The sequence below is a fragment of the Liolophura sinensis genome, chromosome 9 (genome assembly GCF_032854445.1).
Source record: "Liolophura sinensis isolate JHLJ2023 chromosome 9, CUHK_Ljap_v2, whole genome shotgun sequence".
NCBI lineage: Eukaryota > Metazoa > Mollusca > Polyplacophora > Chitonida > Chitonidae > Liolophura > Liolophura sinensis.
The window spans coordinates 29,845,629-29,864,349 of record NC_088303.1 but is presented as its reverse complement, the minus strand read 5'-3'; the positions used below and the strand labels follow the sequence as shown (position 1 = coordinate 29,864,349).

The 18,721-nt window shown below is 37.8% G+C and overlaps 1 protein-coding gene across 1 annotated transcript in view; it reads right to left on the bottom strand.

Moving 5' to 3' along the window:
* The window catches only part of LOC135475351 (putative N-acetylated-alpha-linked acidic dipeptidase), a 50,982-nt gene continuing 32,261 nt past the window's right edge, over positions 1 to 18,721 (bottom strand). The window contains exons 5-21 of the mRNA XM_064755211.1: positions 18,589 to 18,662; positions 17,778 to 17,918; positions 15,461 to 15,593; positions 14,804 to 14,926; positions 14,087 to 14,270; positions 13,343 to 13,433; positions 12,826 to 12,921; positions 12,167 to 12,252; positions 11,467 to 11,586; positions 10,604 to 10,686; positions 9,537 to 9,600; positions 9,152 to 9,323; positions 8,682 to 8,775; positions 5,808 to 6,060; positions 5,224 to 5,311; positions 4,574 to 4,666; positions 1 to 4,149 (exon numbers count right to left, since the gene is read on the bottom strand). Of these exons, the coding sequence (XP_064611281.1) occupies positions 3,966 to 4,149; positions 4,574 to 4,666; positions 5,224 to 5,311; positions 5,808 to 6,060; positions 8,682 to 8,775; positions 9,152 to 9,323; positions 9,537 to 9,600; positions 10,604 to 10,686; positions 11,467 to 11,586; positions 12,167 to 12,252; positions 12,826 to 12,921; positions 13,343 to 13,433; positions 14,087 to 14,270; positions 14,804 to 14,926; positions 15,461 to 15,593; positions 17,778 to 17,918; positions 18,589 to 18,662 (2,079 nt within the window). The 3' untranslated portion in view covers positions 1 to 3,965. The remainder of the gene's footprint in view (positions 4,150 to 4,573; positions 4,667 to 5,223; positions 5,312 to 5,807; positions 6,061 to 8,681; positions 8,776 to 9,151; positions 9,324 to 9,536; positions 9,601 to 10,603; positions 10,687 to 11,466; positions 11,587 to 12,166; positions 12,253 to 12,825; positions 12,922 to 13,342; positions 13,434 to 14,086; positions 14,271 to 14,803; positions 14,927 to 15,460; positions 15,594 to 17,777; positions 17,919 to 18,588; positions 18,663 to 18,721) is intronic.

The following is an 18,721-nucleotide window of genomic DNA, read 5'->3' as shown; positions in this document are numbered from 1 at the left end:
CACTATCGTATAATCTATAAACTTCAGTGAAAAGGAAAATAAAAACTTCTTCTCTCCCCACAATTTTTTTTCTTCGAAAAAGAAGTCTCAGAAACAATCAACTTTGTGTAGCCTTATCTATGATATCGTGATGAAGTGATCTGCTCGACCCCATGAAGGTGGAATGGCCTTATGTGTATAAAGATTGAGTTAACAGTGAGTTTGAGATATTTCACTTGTGTACAATACAAGAAACATTTTGAAGATACAATAAACAAAATAGTGCAATGCATGCATGGAATAAAGCAAAAGAAACGGTAAAGGTGCCCTACAGTCTGTACTCAAAACCATCACCCACACCTTATCATTCATGGAAGATCTCAGAACAAATAACAAATACAGGTATCTAATAATGTTCAAAATATTCTTTAGCAGCTGTAAGCACTTTTAAATATTGTGATCAGAGAGAAGGGAATTCCACAGAAATGTTCAAACTCAGAATTAATTCTGTCTACTGTATTTCTTCAACATTTTTGCACGTATGCAAGATTTAAGCATTTGATTATTCTGAGTAAGCTGATAAAATTATACTTTCTGTAGCCCTGAAATTGATTAACCCAACCAATGTAATTTTGTATCCAAAATCACATCAAAAGAATGCATAAATTGTAAAAAGGTTGAGGAATAAGGGTAAATCTTGTGCGCTAAGCAGCTCTTATTGGGATAGACACACTATCCTAGAATGTTTTCACCATGCTAGTATAGTTCCAAAAATAACTTAAAAGAACAACAATGGCAGGCAACTAATAATGTTAAAAAATACTCCTAAGCAGCTGTAAGCAATTTTAACTATTATTATCACAGAGAAAGGATTTCCACAGATATTTTTATACTCAAAATGAATTTTGTCTGTCTCTTATAAAGGTGTTAAGCAGTTGTTGGTATAGACACAGGTTTTCCCTACACTAGTGTAGTTCCAAAAAATAATGAATGCCATACTGAGGTATGGTAATGTGCATATAGCATGTAACTCAATAATATCCTGGTCAAGAAATGGTCAAATGGAAACGATGCATAACATGAGAAACCCCAATCCAAGCGATTCCCCTAGGTGATCATACCTACATGTACCTTGACTCCTCAACCTTTTGCATGTGAAAGAGCAACTTTCAGTGCAATTTTTGCAGATTTACAATTTGATTTTTTAGACAAAACTACAATGTTTGGATTTCAAGGTTTTACAAAAAGTATAATTTTAAAACTCAATAGTACAATTACAGCAACTAACAACAATCAAAACCATGGCTTAATGATCAAAACACAATCAAACAAGTATCATGCACATGCACTTTCATTACACATAGATAATGTAAGAATATATAACCTGGAAAGCCAATCATAAAGCATGCTTGGCGGTCACATGGAGCTCTGTATGTCGCTGATTATATAGGACCTACACATACACTTCACATGTCCAGGATGCTGACAGTTGTAGCACATCCGAAACTTGGTGTTGGTACATGTAAATGTAACTTGGAAAAACAAACAAAAAACATCCTTGGAAGTCACATGCAGCTCTGTATGTTGCTGATCATGCACGACAGAAAATATACACTTCATATGTCCGGGATGCTGATAATTATAGCAAATCCGTAACTGAATTCCACTTCCTCTAGATCAATGAGTTTTGGAAGAGCTGATGTTGACAGTCCATAGTTTAGGCAGTGGGTATATTCAGATCATATAAAACATCCAGTATAAAATCACTGACTGAGGTTGTGAATCTGGTTTTTATAGTGTTTTATGAAACCAATAATTATAGAAAATGGTTTTTATAGTGTTTAATGAAACTATAAAGAAGGTAAATAATTAGAGACAATTGTCAGACAACAACTGAATGGTGTGGTCACGATATACATGTATGGTATACAATTTTAACTATGCAAATATTACGAACATCCCAGAGTTTTGTTCAAATAGGTGTTATTCATGTTTTTCTGTTCATAAATTAATGGCTGTTGATGACTGACGTTCGTATTACTGATCAAGATGTTCGTTCACGACTGACTGACTGACTTGATGTTTAGCTGACAGATCGCAAATCAGTTTTCCCAACAAACATCTATACCCTCACTACCTCAAGCATTTTCTCCCAAAAACTGTCACTTTCAGCTATTAGAGACATAAAGACCTCAAAAAAGACACACAAGGGAAATTCCTGTGAGCAGAGGAGGTTTTATTATCCACAGAGTAGTCTCCCTTCCACTCTGGTGTCTAGCAAACTGGCCAAGAAGGAAGAATGTCCTGTCTAAAATCTGAAAATACCCTAATTCTTCTAATTTTGGGGAGAAATATTAGTAGTGTTGAAAGTAGAATATTATACTTCCTTACCACCCTTTTGGAAAAGTAAAGACATGAGTATGTTTATTAGATGATCTAACCATGTGAGAAAAAAGAAATTCAATATTTAATAATTACATGTATATTGGCCAAAATGAGCAGATCAGGTATCCCAAAAATTAAAAGAAATAGGGTAGTCAGCTTACTTCAAGATTCTTATTAACGACGACCTTGACCTAGAAAAGAGTGCATCAGGCACGTTTCATTCTGAGTCTACGAACACAAAGTTTATAGCACCATCAGAAGTAATGAAGATACTCCCTAAAATTCCAATACAATTTTAAAGAGAAACAATATTGCAACAAAAATTACAACATTTCGCTATTCCAAAAGTTTCCTGCCGGCAAATTCTCACTTCAAAGTGTAAAACATATGTATGTTACTTTTTGTACATACAGGAACTTCAACAATACCACTCTCTCAGTATTAGAGCACATCCTCCGGAAGGAATGTATCCCCAACAGTGTACATGTACACTCACTGTCAATAAGGATGCAGTGTCCTTGTCATTATAACCTCTAAAATGAACCACGTGCTGCATAACAAGCATCCTTGTCCCAAACTGCACAATCTCAGTTAAGGGTATATCATCCTTGCCACTGTACCCCTCCATCAGCAGAATCTGCGCAATACACCTTTTTTTGCGTGAACGTGTCATATGCATAACTTGTCCCTTGAACGGCCCATTCAAACCTCTTGCGGCCTACGTCATGACATCTCTCAAGTGTGAAAGCTGCCATTATCTGTACACTTTGAACACAGTGGAGATCCAGTGGACTGAGTCTATCACCGCTTGAGGGCAGTCAAGCAGTATCTACAGTCATAAGACTACACTGTTTATGCCCCGCTCAAATCATCTGAAGCCATGTATTAATAGCTGGCTGCACTTGTTGGTGTTTCATAGAGTACACATACCACAGAATGAATTAGATTCCTGTTAGCTAACTGTCACTGTCAAATTCCAGGCAAATGACTACTTGCCAGCAAGCTACCATCAATTCATTCCAGTGAAATGAATACATTCCAACAAGACTGTTACATACATGTAGTGCAATCAGATACTGAACTGAATTCATGTTACTATTTGTACATGTACATGGTTTCCAAAGTAAACTGAATACATGCCAACAAGAACAGGTGCACTGTTACATAATACTAACACTGAACTCAATCCATGTTACTACTGGTACATGTACATGGTGTTCACAGTAAAATGAATCCATGCCAGTCAGCTGCCATTATTCTGTTCTGGTTAAATGAATCCATGCTGATAATATGGCTGCTTTCATTACATGGTGTCCATGCTTAACTAAACCCATGCCTTTATGTTAAGTTGCCACCAGGTCAACAGATCAAATTACCTGAATCCACGTCCTCAAGCTGCCAATGTTCTGGCAGAATGAACTTAATCCATGCTAGCACGTTGCCATTATTCAATTAGATTGAACTGAATCCAAACCCTTAAGCTGCCACTGTTAAGGTAGAATTCACTGAATCCATGCCGACATGCTATTATCCCATGTTTTAGGGGTTTCTTCAGAACCATAGCCATAGTCATGGAGTAGAACCAGGATTTAGACTGTGTATCATGAAATCATACTACTATCCAGAATGTCTTGTGCGTTTTTCAGGGAGGTTATAAGAAGTTCCAGCTGTCTCTCAACTTCTGACCAATCTTTCACAGTCTGACCTCGTAAAAGAGGCCATGAGATTCCAGGGAACACAATATGTCCATTCAAATTCTCAGGATGTGGTGAAATAAGGCTGTGTCTGAAAAGGAATCAAAAGCCTTCCGAACTTCAACAAGGAAATAATGTGTCTTAACAGTATCACTTACCTCAATGCCCAATTCTTTCAGAGATAAAAACAGCATTTACATACTTTCAGAAGAGTCACTATTTGTTTATTTCTCTCTTTGTCATATACTTCAACTTCTTGCTCGTTTTGGTTGATCCAAAAACACTGTATTAGATTTCTACACCCCACATCAGACAAATGTATGCAGCTTAGTATTTGTAATAAAGCTGAAGCTGGACATTAGGTACATGTATAAATTTCTAGACCTTTCAAACTAACAGCATAAATGGCCAATTGAATAGAATCTGCAATAATTGGCTAGAGCTGGCTTTGAACTTGCACTACTTTTGGATGTCAAGCCAGATTAATTCCTATTAATTCTATTGTGAACTCTCACCTGTACTGAGGGGCCCCTGGTAATCCACGGTTGGTTAAGAATGCCCGTGACACTCTCAACAGCTGGTCATTTATTGTCCGAATATCAGACTCTCTAAAAAAGCAAAAAAAAAAAAAGGGCATCAAATATTTACAACATCGTTACATAAGATGACAGTGGGAAAGGCAGGAATAAAACCCCTGGGAGTTGTTTCATCCCTGTTAAAATTCTAATAAAATTTGTTTTAACGAAACTGAGACAATGGTGAACAGAATTCATGTTACAATCCACGTCACAATGGATTAATTTGATTGATCTGATTGGTGTCTTTTATGTCACCCTCTAGAACATTTCACTTCTGTAATGGTAGTCAGGTTTATGTGTGGAGAAAGCTGAGCAGCACTCTGAGGGAAGCATTGCACTAGGCTATTCTTTTATGCCACAGCTCTTGGTACGGACATTTATATTTATTTATTTATCCGATTGAAATATTATGCCGTACTCAAGAATATTTCACTTATATGACCATGGTTAGCATTATGGTCAGAAGAAACCGTACTCTGGAAATGCATGACCATCTGCAGGTTGGTGCCAGACCTTTACATGTACGACCAGAGAGGACGCAAGCATGAGCTGGATTTGCTTACATTGATTACATTGATGATACTTACCTAGCTTTGGTAACATTAATGGCCGACACAACTGCGGTGAAATTCTCTGCTGAATTCTTAAAATCATTAATGGCATAGCGCAATGGCACTACAAACAGGAAAAACAGACATTTACTTTGTTGTCTTATATATAAGAAAAGCAACAAATATGGCCATTGTTGCATTTCTGGGCCAGGGTAATTTTATTTATACTTTATTTATATAAACATGACACAGGTTAGTTGCAAATCTTTCTACATGTATTTGATCTGAAGCTTGAAGTCCAACTTCATTCAACTTATTCCTGTAACTTATTGAAATCTTAGCATTCTTCAACCACTTACAATGTATGTATGTATGTATGTATGTATGTATGTACAGTCTGTATGCTTGGGTTTTTGTTTTTCTGTCATATTCAGTGTGTGTATATTGTATATCCGTTTTATTTTCTTACACCTTTTATCAGCTTCACCACTGTGATCTCAGTCACCTTGGAGTTCGTGTTTTCTGCACTAAACTCACTAGGCGCGGCCGTGTTGTGAAGTGAGCAAGGAGAGTGACGCATGCCCTGTGAGATGTATGTGCGACTTCCTGATAGCTCTCACCTAAGCTGAGCTCCACATTTTCCATGTCACTGCTGTAGGCTTGCAGGTAATCCCACCCCTCCTCCAGCAAATCCTCTAATCTGGACACACGCAGAGGCAAGATGGCAGAGTCAGCCAGCCTCATCGTCACCTCGGCAATGACCTTTGACATGGTTGCATGGAGACGTAGGTCAGGGTCGATATAGCGCAGTAGGTAATCGTAGGTGTCGTCTAGGGTTCCATAGGCTGGGTAATTAGGTAAAGTATCAAAGGCCTACAAACACAAAAACCAGGATCAGTGAGGTTGAACATACAATCTTCATGGCATTGATTTGTCAGAAACAAACCATTCCACAGTTGTTTGCATGGGTTTGTTTACTTTGTTTATTGTCTATGACAAAAAATTGTGCTGTAATTTTAAACGTCATCTACATAAAGTTAAGACTTTCAGATGTCTGCTGACATGTATCTGACTTTGAATTGACAAAATCAAATGTTAAGTTTTATCCAGGCTTTCTCTTCAACCATCCACTCACTTAAGTCGCTATATTTCGAAACAACGCCGAAAATTGACTTTTCTCACTGGGTTACTACCCCTTGAAGTGTACACGACAGGAAATGTGAATTTTAAATGTCAGACACGGTACTGTGTTCTAATTATGCAGCCTACCATGTAACTTCAGTTCTGCTGAGCAGATCATTGGGAATTACAAATACTTTATAATACATTATCAATAGGAAGGAAGACCTTGTTTGTTTTACTAGACTTATAATTCACTTTCAATCTGTCATGCTGTTCACATGTGCGATCCAGGAGTGAATGCTGCACTGTGGGAATCCCTGTGCTGCCTCATTTGCTTGTTATCTCGCCACAGCTGGAGAGGTACTCAAATTCAAGGATTCGAACAGTACCTCTGTATTCACTAAAAAGAAGTTCTCTGTGAGGTACTCATATTTAGATTGGGTGAAGTAGTTAGGCATACTGTATCAAGTGAAAAGGCATAGTTAACTCAATGCCTTACTCACACATAGGTTGAATGTAGGAGGGTATACTGTATTCACTAAAATGCAGAGTTAACTCAATGCCTTTACTCAAATAAAGGCTGAATGCAGGAGGGTGCACTGTATTAACTGAACTAGAGCCCAAGGACTGTGAAATGGGTCTATTGCTCTTCTTCTATTTTCATTTTTCTTGCAAATTATGACCAATTGTCTTCTAGTACAATTCATTGGTCTTCTCCACCCACAAAGGGCCTGTCAGTTATTCTGTCTGTAATGGAGGACCCGGCCCCCACCTCATTATGACAGGACTTTAAAGAGAATGCCTCGCACCAGAACATCGTATTATGATATACTGCAAGATTGTAGACATTTTCCCCGAAATTTTTTTTTCAACTAAGTCATTAACATTTCTATTTGTTCAGTTAGTGTGAGCATGAAAATCTTCATCATTTGTACCACTGCCATATGTGGCAACAGATCAAGGCAACATATCATAATACAATACATGTTTTGGTCCCAACATTGTATAGTTGTATCTGAAAAGTACAAATATGACTAGGTCACATAAAATACATATACAATCTGTCAACTTTTTTTTCAGCCTTTTCAGGATTATATCCAAATGTTCATCACATATTGCAAACAACTACTAACAGCTCATTCCACAATTTAACACATAACTTCTTCAATGGACCATGAAAAATAATAAGTTTGTTGGCATTTACCCAATTAGGAAGATCAACTATGGGGTAGTAACCCAAGGTTTCAAGCATTGCTACAGAGAATTTTCGGAGGGAGTACAATACTCAATACTTTTCCAAGAGACGGAATACTGGGTAAGCCTACTGCAGTACACATTTTTTGAAAACACTTAACACTTCACTTGCCCAAATTATCTTTTTTTTTTAGCCCTTGCTACATCTTCTTCATGGGAAACACTAGAGAATGTCACAAATATAAATATCACAGTAGTCATTCTCCACGATTGTGGGTAGTGGTACAAGAGCCTTTGCTGTAACCTTCGAATTCTGAAAACTAACACGTCATGGAGAGCGTTGCGCACATAAACTACTTTGGAGATCTACTTTATCTTAGGCGGGACTGTTTGCTTTAAATCTTGCATGTACGTTACAGTTTTCAGGAATGTAGGTGTACACACAAATCGTCATGCGTATTCAGTATGCTCTGTTTCCATTTTAGAAGCATATTCTCTAATCTTTAAGCGCACTTATACCTGCATGCCCCTTATCTGTACCACTGGGATCAAGGTTAAATGGCATATTCGCCGTCTAATAGCTTCCACATTCTTTATTTTCACCATTTTGGTGACTAACAATGTGCTCGATTGCTGTAAGGTAGGCCTAAATATTATTAGTAGCTGTTAAATACATGAACCTAGGCTACCTTACATGGTGTAAATCTTTGCCCTGCATATGCCATCACAGGCAATCAAGGTACGCACTGGTATGTTGCATTTACTGTCACCATCCTCAAAAAAGCACAAGTGCATTCGATAACCTTTCATGACATGAAACTAAATGAATAACAAATAAAAGCAAAGAAATGAAAATTTTTATTCAATGCATAATCATAACAAATAAATCCATCATGAAGAAAACGTCACAAAAAAAGCTAATATTTGACCATAACACACAGTCTACATCGTTAAGCGCACTGACACGTACTTGGGTGAAACTACTTCCGGCAATTTCTTTACAATTTTTTATGCCACTATAATGGGCCTCCGGTGATTCTCACCAATAGACCCATAAATAAGGTAGACTTGAGTCAATGCTTTACTCGTGCTGAATGTAAGAGGGCAGATTATATTCACTAAAACGTTAACTCTATACCTTACTCACACAAGCTGAATCAATTCCACAAAGTACTTACATTAAGGTTGTAAGTGTAGACTGGTGAGAGGGAGGGAACACCCAGAAGGTAGAGGAAGGGGGCATAATCACTGTCTCCTCCCAATAAAGGCACACTGAAATAACAAGTTTAAACAACAATAAAGGCCTGGTCTAGGATATAAATCTTTTCAACCATATGAGACGTTCTAGAATTCTGTTGGTTTGACAAGAGAGTTGCATATGTCTGTTGAAGGCACTGTAAACAGAGCTGTATATAAACACCCTGATGTAGCTATTCACAACAAATTTTACAAGACAGGCCAATTATTTTTTCTTGTGGTTTTTATTATCAATCCTTGTTTGGGCAGAGGCTTCAAAATCCTCCTAGAGCATGCCTAAACAATATGATTTTGATGTGAATTTGGCTTTGAAATACATGAAGATGAGTAATACAAGAATGGCAGCAACTTTGTACAGGTAACAAAGAAGCCTGTAATAAAGGCGACATACTTTGGTTGTGGGTAGGCAGGGTCAGTGCCGGGCCTTGGGAAGTTTCCAGCCCACATGTCATACACACTCATCCCTGGGCCATGCTGAGGGTCAGCGCAGGGAACAGACTGGGCAGCCTGGAGGATCACATCAGCCAGCATGGGGCTGGACTCAGCATAGAAACTGTGGTTACCTGTGCAGACAATCAGGTAGTGTACAACCTTCACTAAAGACACAATCACTCATATAGACACATAAGACTGGACTTTATATAGACACCGTACATCCTTCATTAAATCATGTACAACAGCCCAGGCACTAGTACCTAAAACAATGAAATGTGTTTCTTCTTTGCAAATGTGATAAAAACATTAACAACAACACTTCTTATGTATTTCTCACCCACCTCTTATTAAGGAGTCCAGGTTGATATATGCGACAGCTCCTGCTTCCAACTGCTTGGCGTTTTCCTGAAAAGGGACATAACCATTTGATGCTAAACTATTTTCCAATGAAAACCATGAACATATTTGCATGAAATTACTGAGCTTATCTGAGAATAATTATTTGCAATTAAAGTTTTAAAAACAATGACACAGCACAATGATGGGTTGGTTTGATTGGCTGATTCATTAAAAGGTGCTAAATGGGTTGGTTTGATTGGTTGATTCATTAAGAGGTGCTAAATGGGTTGGTTTGATTGGTTGATTCATTAAGAGGTGTTAAATGGGTTGGTTTGATTGGTTGATTCATTTAAGAGGTGTTAAATGGGCTGGTCTGATTGGTTGATTCATTAAGAGTTGTTAAATGCCATGCTCGAAAATTTTTTACTTAATTTTCACTTATATGTCTACAGACTTTGAAGTGCCCAGAGTAAACCACTGTCTTTTGCCAGCAAACCTGACTTGACTTGAAGCCCGAGCCAAATCAGTGTGATAGAGACAGATTGTCTTTCTAAAATATGGCCAATATCTGGTGAATTACGGTCCTTTATGCAAGATCTAATATCTCCAAGCTTTCTACATTTGGTGTCTGGATAAAACGCACCACCTGATATATTTATTCACCACAGACCTATTATAAGTTTTATTTATTTATTTATTTCATTGGTGTTTTACGCCGTACTCAAGAATATTACTCGGAGAAACTTTCCAACATCTGACATAAAGATACATGACCATATTGGTGGAAGACAGGTGGTTCTCCAATAAATGTTAGACTGAGCAAACCCTTACTTGATGTAAAGGTTGCACACAATTCCAAAATTTGTTTAAAAAACACTATGGATAGAGTAAAAACTACAGACATGTTTTATCTGAGAGACATATCTTATTGATGTCCCATCAGACACATGACTGACAATCCAGTCAGATTCTTTCCATCACCTTTGTGCATCCCATAAATTATAAATATATTGTTGTGAACCATGCTGTTAGAATTGTGGGATATTATACAACAAGTATCACATTTTACCATTGCCCATTTGTAGGCCCCAATCTGTCCATATTTGGAAGCATCCCAGAATGCAAATATTATTGTCCTCCTTGGCCTCCATCCTGATTAACAGAAAAGCAGAACTCACACAATTGCAAATGGATCACTGTAATTCTTCCATCTTTTCCCAAGTTTGTCAGGTGTTTATTCAAGCATATTCTGAAGGCATTATTCTGCGTAGACTCATAAAATTACGCTTTTGATGAAGCCCTGGAATTGGCCAATCCGACCAATATACTTTTGTTTCCAACTTTAACATGAGTTGTCGTCACATGACTGAAAAATTGTTAAGTACAACGTTAAACCCCAAGCACTCACTTACTCACTCAAAATGTGCATAAATTGCATGGGAAGTTCCTCTTTCATATGCGAAAAGTTTGAGGAATTAGGGTGCTAAGTACTAACAGTCTTCAAGTAATTGTACAAGTATATTCCCATGCTGGTCTTCTCCTGCTTTCCCAGATTCTCATTTCTCAATGCAATTAAAACTAAAAACTTACAAACTAAAATAAGCGTGACATGAATATTACACATTTTCCACACACTCTTTAATATTACAAAAGTTGATATTCAAGATTTTTTTAAAGAAATTTGCGCACACTTATAAGTACAAAAAATACAGCCTCTGGAAACATCTGTGGTCTTATGCTATAGGCAGACACGTTCACAATACTTCCCTTCAAATGATCTTCACAGACATATTAAGTTTCCCAATCCCAAGAAATAGGTGACAGTTTTTGGTCTACTTAAGTTTTTCATGCCATAAGACATTCAGTCATTAAATGCCATTGAAATTTGAAGAAACGTGCACAATTCATGCTTGATTTTGTCCTCCAGCTCACCAGTTTTCGTCTTCTGGGCGAAGGTCTTAGCCAGTTCTATAAGAACAGCGTTACCCGAGCCGGCATCAATGGCTCCCCACGTCCAGGAGTCATGGTGCGCTCCTACGATCACATACTGGTCTGCAACAATGACACCAACACTCAAGTCATGCACTCAAGAGAAATTCAACAACACTACATACACATAATAAACAAACATGCCCTGTTAGTACTAAGTACCTAGCGTGCACTGTTCGGTAGGATTATTTTCTACAGAAATCAACCAGAAATCTTCAGAACTTTTATCTCTTTCCTGCTCCCATCAGTCACGTTTGTGTTTATCTAGTTGATTGAGGTTTTACGCTGTACTCAAGAATGTTTAACCCATAAAGCCTCTGTCTGCATTATGGTGGGAAGAAACCTGGTCATTTCCAGAGGAACACATTCCCACTCCTTGACGAGAGACAAAGCCAGCATGACCTGTATTTGAACTCACAACGAACGCATTGGTGAGAGGCTCCTGAGTCATTGGGATACACTAGCATGTTAACCACAAGGCCACGGACACCCAATTGAGTCTTTCAGGTGTAATTCTAGGCCTACTGTATCTTTCTCTCCCCTTTTCTTACATCACGATATTTAGTATTGTGAGAAAAGAAGCCAGTCCAAGTTGGCAGCATGGTAAGCAAATATATCTTACATACAGACACACTACCCTTACCTTTTTCATGTTGGCCACGAATGACTGCTATCAAGTTGTATATTGTACGTTTCACACTTTTGTTTGCAACCTCCAATTTCACCGTCCTAAAAGAAAACAAACATAAAATTACCATCCTAAATGGAGGTACTTTTTTTAGCAAAACTGAAAACTTCATGACTATTATTATTATTATTGGAATAGAGCAGAGTTCAGCATTGGGTCGTGACATTTCTTTTCACTTTGGAATGAATATTATAGTATGAACTTTGCAACGCTGACAATGTACTGATATTAAATTTCATTTTAAACAGACAATGGTGGTCAGGGTTGATTTATTTATTTATTTATTTGCCTGATGTTTCACGCTGTACTCAAGAATTGGTGGGAGGCTCCTAGGTCATTCTGCCACGCTGGCATGCAAACCCCCTCTGCCATCAGAAGAGGCCCCCTGGTCAGGGTTGAGGTAAAGGAAACTAACAAAACCCTGGTGAAAAAAAAACACCTCACAAAAAGCAGGACCTAAACGACCCACCAGTCCAGTCCTGGTGAGTGAGGTTCAGGTAAGTACCTACCAAAATTACCTCTCAACACCCAAGAAGTAACCTTTTTACATGCACCTCTCAACACCCCATAATTACAGCCCCCCATCCACCTACACACAGTGTAATGTGCGGTACCTGTTCTCTGCCTCTCCCCTAAAGCCTGGCCCAGATCTGTACTCCACAGGTAGACTCCCCTTCCACTTTTGCGACACTAGCTCTCCCCCAAGGTCTCTGCCGTAAAAAAAGCATCACCACTGTTAAATAGTGGACAGTCAGACAGGCAATTCGCACAGGCCAGTGGTAACATTCTTCAAATCAACTGTGACCCAGCAAATGGCCAGGAGAAGGATTATTTACACCTTTATAAACACTCCTTTCCCAACTCGTTATAATGATGTCACATTAAATATAATACAATAAAACCTAACGCATTATAAAATCGTAATTTCTGATAATAAAAATGGCACAACGTTCTACTTCAAAGTAGTGTCCCCTGAAGAGATTAAAAAATATGTCACCTCCATACTGGGAATAGAAATTTCCCTCTCTTGACTTGGTATCTGCTTCATAAGAAGAATGATGTTTTATGTTAATATGTGGAAATTATTTGAGGAAGTTAAGTCGACCTGTTCCCTGCATTATTAGGTCTTACTTCAGAAGTTCCTTGGCATCACTGTAGGATATTGGGTGGACAGGAATTTTGGCAAAGCTTGAATTCTTTTCAACGATCTCCAGTGACCCATCTGTAAATGGGGAAATAACAAAATATTACATAATAAATCTCCCACATACATGGGAAAATCAAGACAATCTTGGATTCAGGGCCATTAAGTTTGTGTGCAAGTATAATGCTATGCAGCAAGCCCAGTTATTGATGGAGGAAACCAGAGTCTGTGTTGTAAACTAGCACTTTTAGTGGGTACATGACAAACCTCCACATTTAAAGCTGCAGCCAAAGCAGCATGAGCTGGATTGAACATGTGTCCTCATCAGTCAAGGGCCTGAGATACTGAGTCCATGCTTTAATCGTCTGAGCAAGTGAGGGCCATCCAATGAACACAATCTAAGAATGTTGTAGTTAAACCGCAAAAACAATACTTGCTTTGGCAAGACATCATCATTAAACTTACCATTCACAGATGACAACTACTACTCAAGTTAAGAATTTTACCCTTGATGTATAACTGTTAGTGAAATATGGTATTTTATTACAAATATGACATAACTGACCAATGTATAGCTTCAGCAAATCCCACAGCTAATTAAATCAGTATTCAGTTTTCTGACCAAAATACAGGACTTACTCCATTTCAAAGTTTCAGAATTAAAATTTCAAACATTACAAAATAAACCTAAGATGATATAATGTGTGATAAAAACAAGTGTGGTGACTGACCCAGATACTGGTGATGTGTTGTGGAAGGGTCACCGCTCAGCTCAGGACGCACATGGCATGACTTGATGGCCCAGCTCGGCAACCACCAGGTACCAGGAGAGGCCGAAGCCTGCTTGTTGGCAAAGTCATAGGGATCAGAGTAGAGGATAACTCCCAGAGCTCCGCGGTCTTGGGCATGTTTCACCTGGGGCGCACCAAGATCAAACACATAATGTAAACAAACAAACAATGATCAACGGTAAAATAATGAAACAATGAAATGTGCACATGACTATGTATTATTTTCATGTTATCAGAATAAACTCATTCATTCAGAATTCCCGTTCAGGTAATTCATTTCAACCTCAAATATATTTATTACTTATTGTCATTTAATGCCATACCTAAGGGCTTTTTCACTAAACGGTGGCAGTCAGATTTATGGCAGAGGAAACCAATGGTCAGGGTAATCCGGTGACCTTTGATATGTTAGCAATAAACTTTCCTACATCTGACATACAGATATGCATAGTCGGGTGGGAGACAAGTGGTTGCCTTAAACTTACATGACAAAGACGCAAGTTATGTGTCTAAGTTCAGATCAAATCTAACATGAAGCTGCCTAGCAATCCTGGGACCAGGTACGAAAGCAAATATGCTTGTTCTGTGGACCAGCCTAACCCAGATAACAGCTACACAATACTGAATGTGCCAAGTCTCCCTTGGTCATTTAGTTACCTTGCTGCCTGGGTGAATCTTCCCATATCTCAAGATAACAATGCTATTGTTCACTAAGACACCTTTGGATTCCAGTAATCCGAAGTCTTCAACTGACCCGTAGTTCACATAGACCAGTTTACCCTGAAACAAGAACAGGTAAATGTCTGTAAATTGTGTGAAAATGACGAGAGGTGTCATTTTTACAGTATTCGCTAGACTGCATTATACATCTCCTATAGTCGGGTCTGGCAGCTCAGTGGCTTTATATTCGGCCTTCTTTTTCAGGTGTTCCATAGACTTTAAAAACTTTAATAATTCTTCAGAAAACATCAGAAAATTTCACTACTATTATCTTTTGAAAAATGCAGCATGCAATCTTTGATATATACTTTATTCATTATTTCCTGTCTGTTTACTTTATTCCTCTCTGGCCACAAGTGGGAAGGTCTACCAGCAATCTGCAGATGGTCATGGGTTTCCCCTGGGCTCTGCCTGGTTTCCTCCCACCATAATGTTGTTCGCCGTCGTATAAGTGAAATATTCTTGAGTATGGCTTAAAACACCAATCAAAGAAATAAAATAAAATCTTTTTACTTTAAGGTCTATGGTAACCATTAACACATAAACATCTCATTAAATATTCTATGAGGCAGCACTGCACACATGGTAACTCACCGTCACAGCTTTGGAGGCGGAATAGGCACTGAAGGCTAAATATTCTCTGTGGTCCGCAGTAATGTTGGAGTGTGAGTGAAAAACCTCTGTTCCATTCTCCTCCATCACTACGTAGTTTGGCGTTGCTGCAGCACTGTAATTTGGGACAATATCCATTTCATAGCAGCATGTACATTGCATATACATGTAGAAATAAATTACATACAAATAAAGGAAAGGCCAACAATTAAGACTAATTGTGTAACAATGTTTACAATCACCTAACAAATGCATATCAAGAACAACAGAAATATGATCAAATATCAAATGTTCTAACACCCCAGGAGCAGCCACTGTGTTAGTGCGTTATTTTGCCAAAGAGTCAGAACTCTATGTAAATCATACATATACAGATTTGGTTCATATACTGAAAACAGGAAATGGCTAACTTGAGCTAAAAGATTAAATTGGAGCAGTAGACTGATCAAAGTGATCACAGCCATACCAACAAGTGTTACAATACACAGATAGCGAATGCAGAGTGATGGGATATCAGGGATTGTCAGTTCTACAGAAGTGATGTCCAAGTTGAATATACACTTGTCGAGATCAAACTCTTTTGTCATCAAAAATGAAAAAAAGTGCTACTGTATCATGTGACTTGTGAAAAATCTTTATAGGGAACATTTGTTGACATTATTTACTTATCACCAGTCTCAGCATATTATGCAGGCACAAGTGAGTTTCCTTCAAGAACTTACCAAATGCACAAACACTCAGCTCCTTGATTTTTTTCATAGTTCCTCTACTTTAAATGACTTTTAGTAAAACTTTTTTCAGATGCCCATGTTATAGTATATGTAATTGTAAATAGCCGAGTAGCATTTATGCCAGGTCACATGGTACGTTGGTACTTTTTTACCTTAAACAATGAAAGAGTCCGAACAACTAACATGACTGATGAACTATATCTCCAGACGTCAATGACACACAAATTTCCAACCATAGAGCTAGCTCAGTGTGTACCCTAAAAAGTGGTTGGCAAGGTATCACTATAAGGAACACAAAGAACAGTGCACAGCCCAGCAATCTGGCCATGTTTATGATTCATGTAACTGTGTGGAGACCCCTCATTCTCACAGAACCTACCACCATTAAAACTGCGGGAGCATAAGTTTACCATAGGGAAATATTCAAGGCCTGCTGTCACTGTACTAAACCCACATGTCAGACAGAGACCTGATAAATCCACAGCTTCATCTCTCCACAAAGTCATTTAAGATTCTCACCAAGGCACAAACGGCCTCAGTCCTGACAAATCAATCTGCTACACTTCATAGAAAGACGTTTAATACCAAAGCACACAAACATAGTACTAGATGTACATGTGTGTAGTTGAATGCTCCGTCTGTACATGGGAAGGTCTGCAAGCAGCCCTGTTTCCTCCCACCATAATGCTGACTGCCATCTTATAAGTGAAATATTCCTAAGCATGGCTTAAAACACCAACGAAATAAATAAATAAATAAATGAATGTAGCTGTATGCTACTAAATGCACTAAAATTCTTGACATTTTTCAAATTTACATTACTTCAAGTCGGAATGAAGACAAATAAAACTATTTCACAAAGAAAAGAAGACAATAACTTTAGTTGTAATGACATCTTGTTGAAATGAAGGCTTGCTGTTTTGTCTGTCAAAATTAAGAATAAACTAGGGATAATTGTTCTGTATTTAATAATCTCTAGTTGGCATTAACATTTTTTTTTTAGGAAACGATAGATGAGTTCTTCATAATTCATCATCTATATATTGTAAAGGACCCTAAAATTTTACCCTAAAATAGTGCATTTTTAGAGGAAAATAAATGTCATAAAACATCACTTTTGTTGCTGAAAGTTCAATTTTCCCATTCATATATAACTTTACTTTCAAAACAAACCTTGAAACACCTTTTTAAGATCAACTCTCAAAATCAGGAAAAATGAATTACTATGTCATGGACAAGATTTTAGGACATTTACAGTGATTATTTTTGGAAAAACGAAACCAGCATGATACAGCAATATCAAATACAAGCAGCCCCACCATTTCATAGCAGTCTTACCAACCTTCTTCCCATCACATTTAAACATCATGTAATGTAGATTACCTCAAAAATGATCAAATAAAAATCAAGCAATCTGCACAGGCATGATAGGGAACTTCAGTCACTGTCAAATAGGGTACATGTACACTGCATACTTGGGGTTTTACATCATACTTATCAATTTTTCAGTCATATGACACGGTGGAATCACTGTCAAATGTATGTATTTTACATCCCAGCGTACTTACAAGTCTGCATACTCTAGCATGACTTCATAGCTTTTCATCCTGACTGAGTCAAAATTGAACATTTCCAGCCAGCGTTTAGTGGCCACTAACTCTTCGTTTGTCAGAGGCATACCAGCAAGGTTTATACTCGAGGGAAAAGCTCTGGAAAAAAGAATAGGAAACAAGAGGTAATTCAAGGAGAGACACATTACTATAAAGTGTGGTCTCTACTGTTTTAGCTCAAAAGATAGATGGTTAACAGCAAGTTTTTTTCTCACTTTCAAGGTTGTTTATGGACAGCGATGGATAACACTCCTCACCTCTCGCTCATGTTTGAAGGCAATCTGCTGAAGCATTCTCCAAATTATTCTCAGTATTTGTGCAACTAAATGACAAAATCATAGACCAACAGAGAGTGCTAATCCCAAAGCCCCTCTGATTTCAGCTAATTTCTACCCATTAACGGGAGACATATTTAGTAATGCGCTAAAAATACATTAATATGCTTCCCCAGTGTAAAACTCAAACTCTCATCTATAATTTATCATGTTATTTCATAAACCCATGGCCAAATCTCATTCATAAAATGGTTATGATGAAACGTATTAAGTACAGAAAATGTTAAATTCCAATGGACTCTTGGCAGACAGAATGTAAATCTGTGGCAATGTCTGTATGACAGATCCAGTACGCAGACAGACGGCAGCAAATGCTGAAGTACGCGTTAACAACCCATGCTAACGTTGTTCCAATATGCCATTTTTCTGGTCAACTATATTCGGACTTCTTAACATGCCAACAATAAGTAGGTCTTAATAACAGCAGTACTCACTTTAATGACTGGTTATAGTTTGGTATATGTTCTAACTTCTTTTTTATCATCTCTGTTAAAGTTTTGTTGTAATCCTGAAACGACAAAAAAAAAAACAAAAAATGTTCAATACGATAACAATGGAAAACAGGTA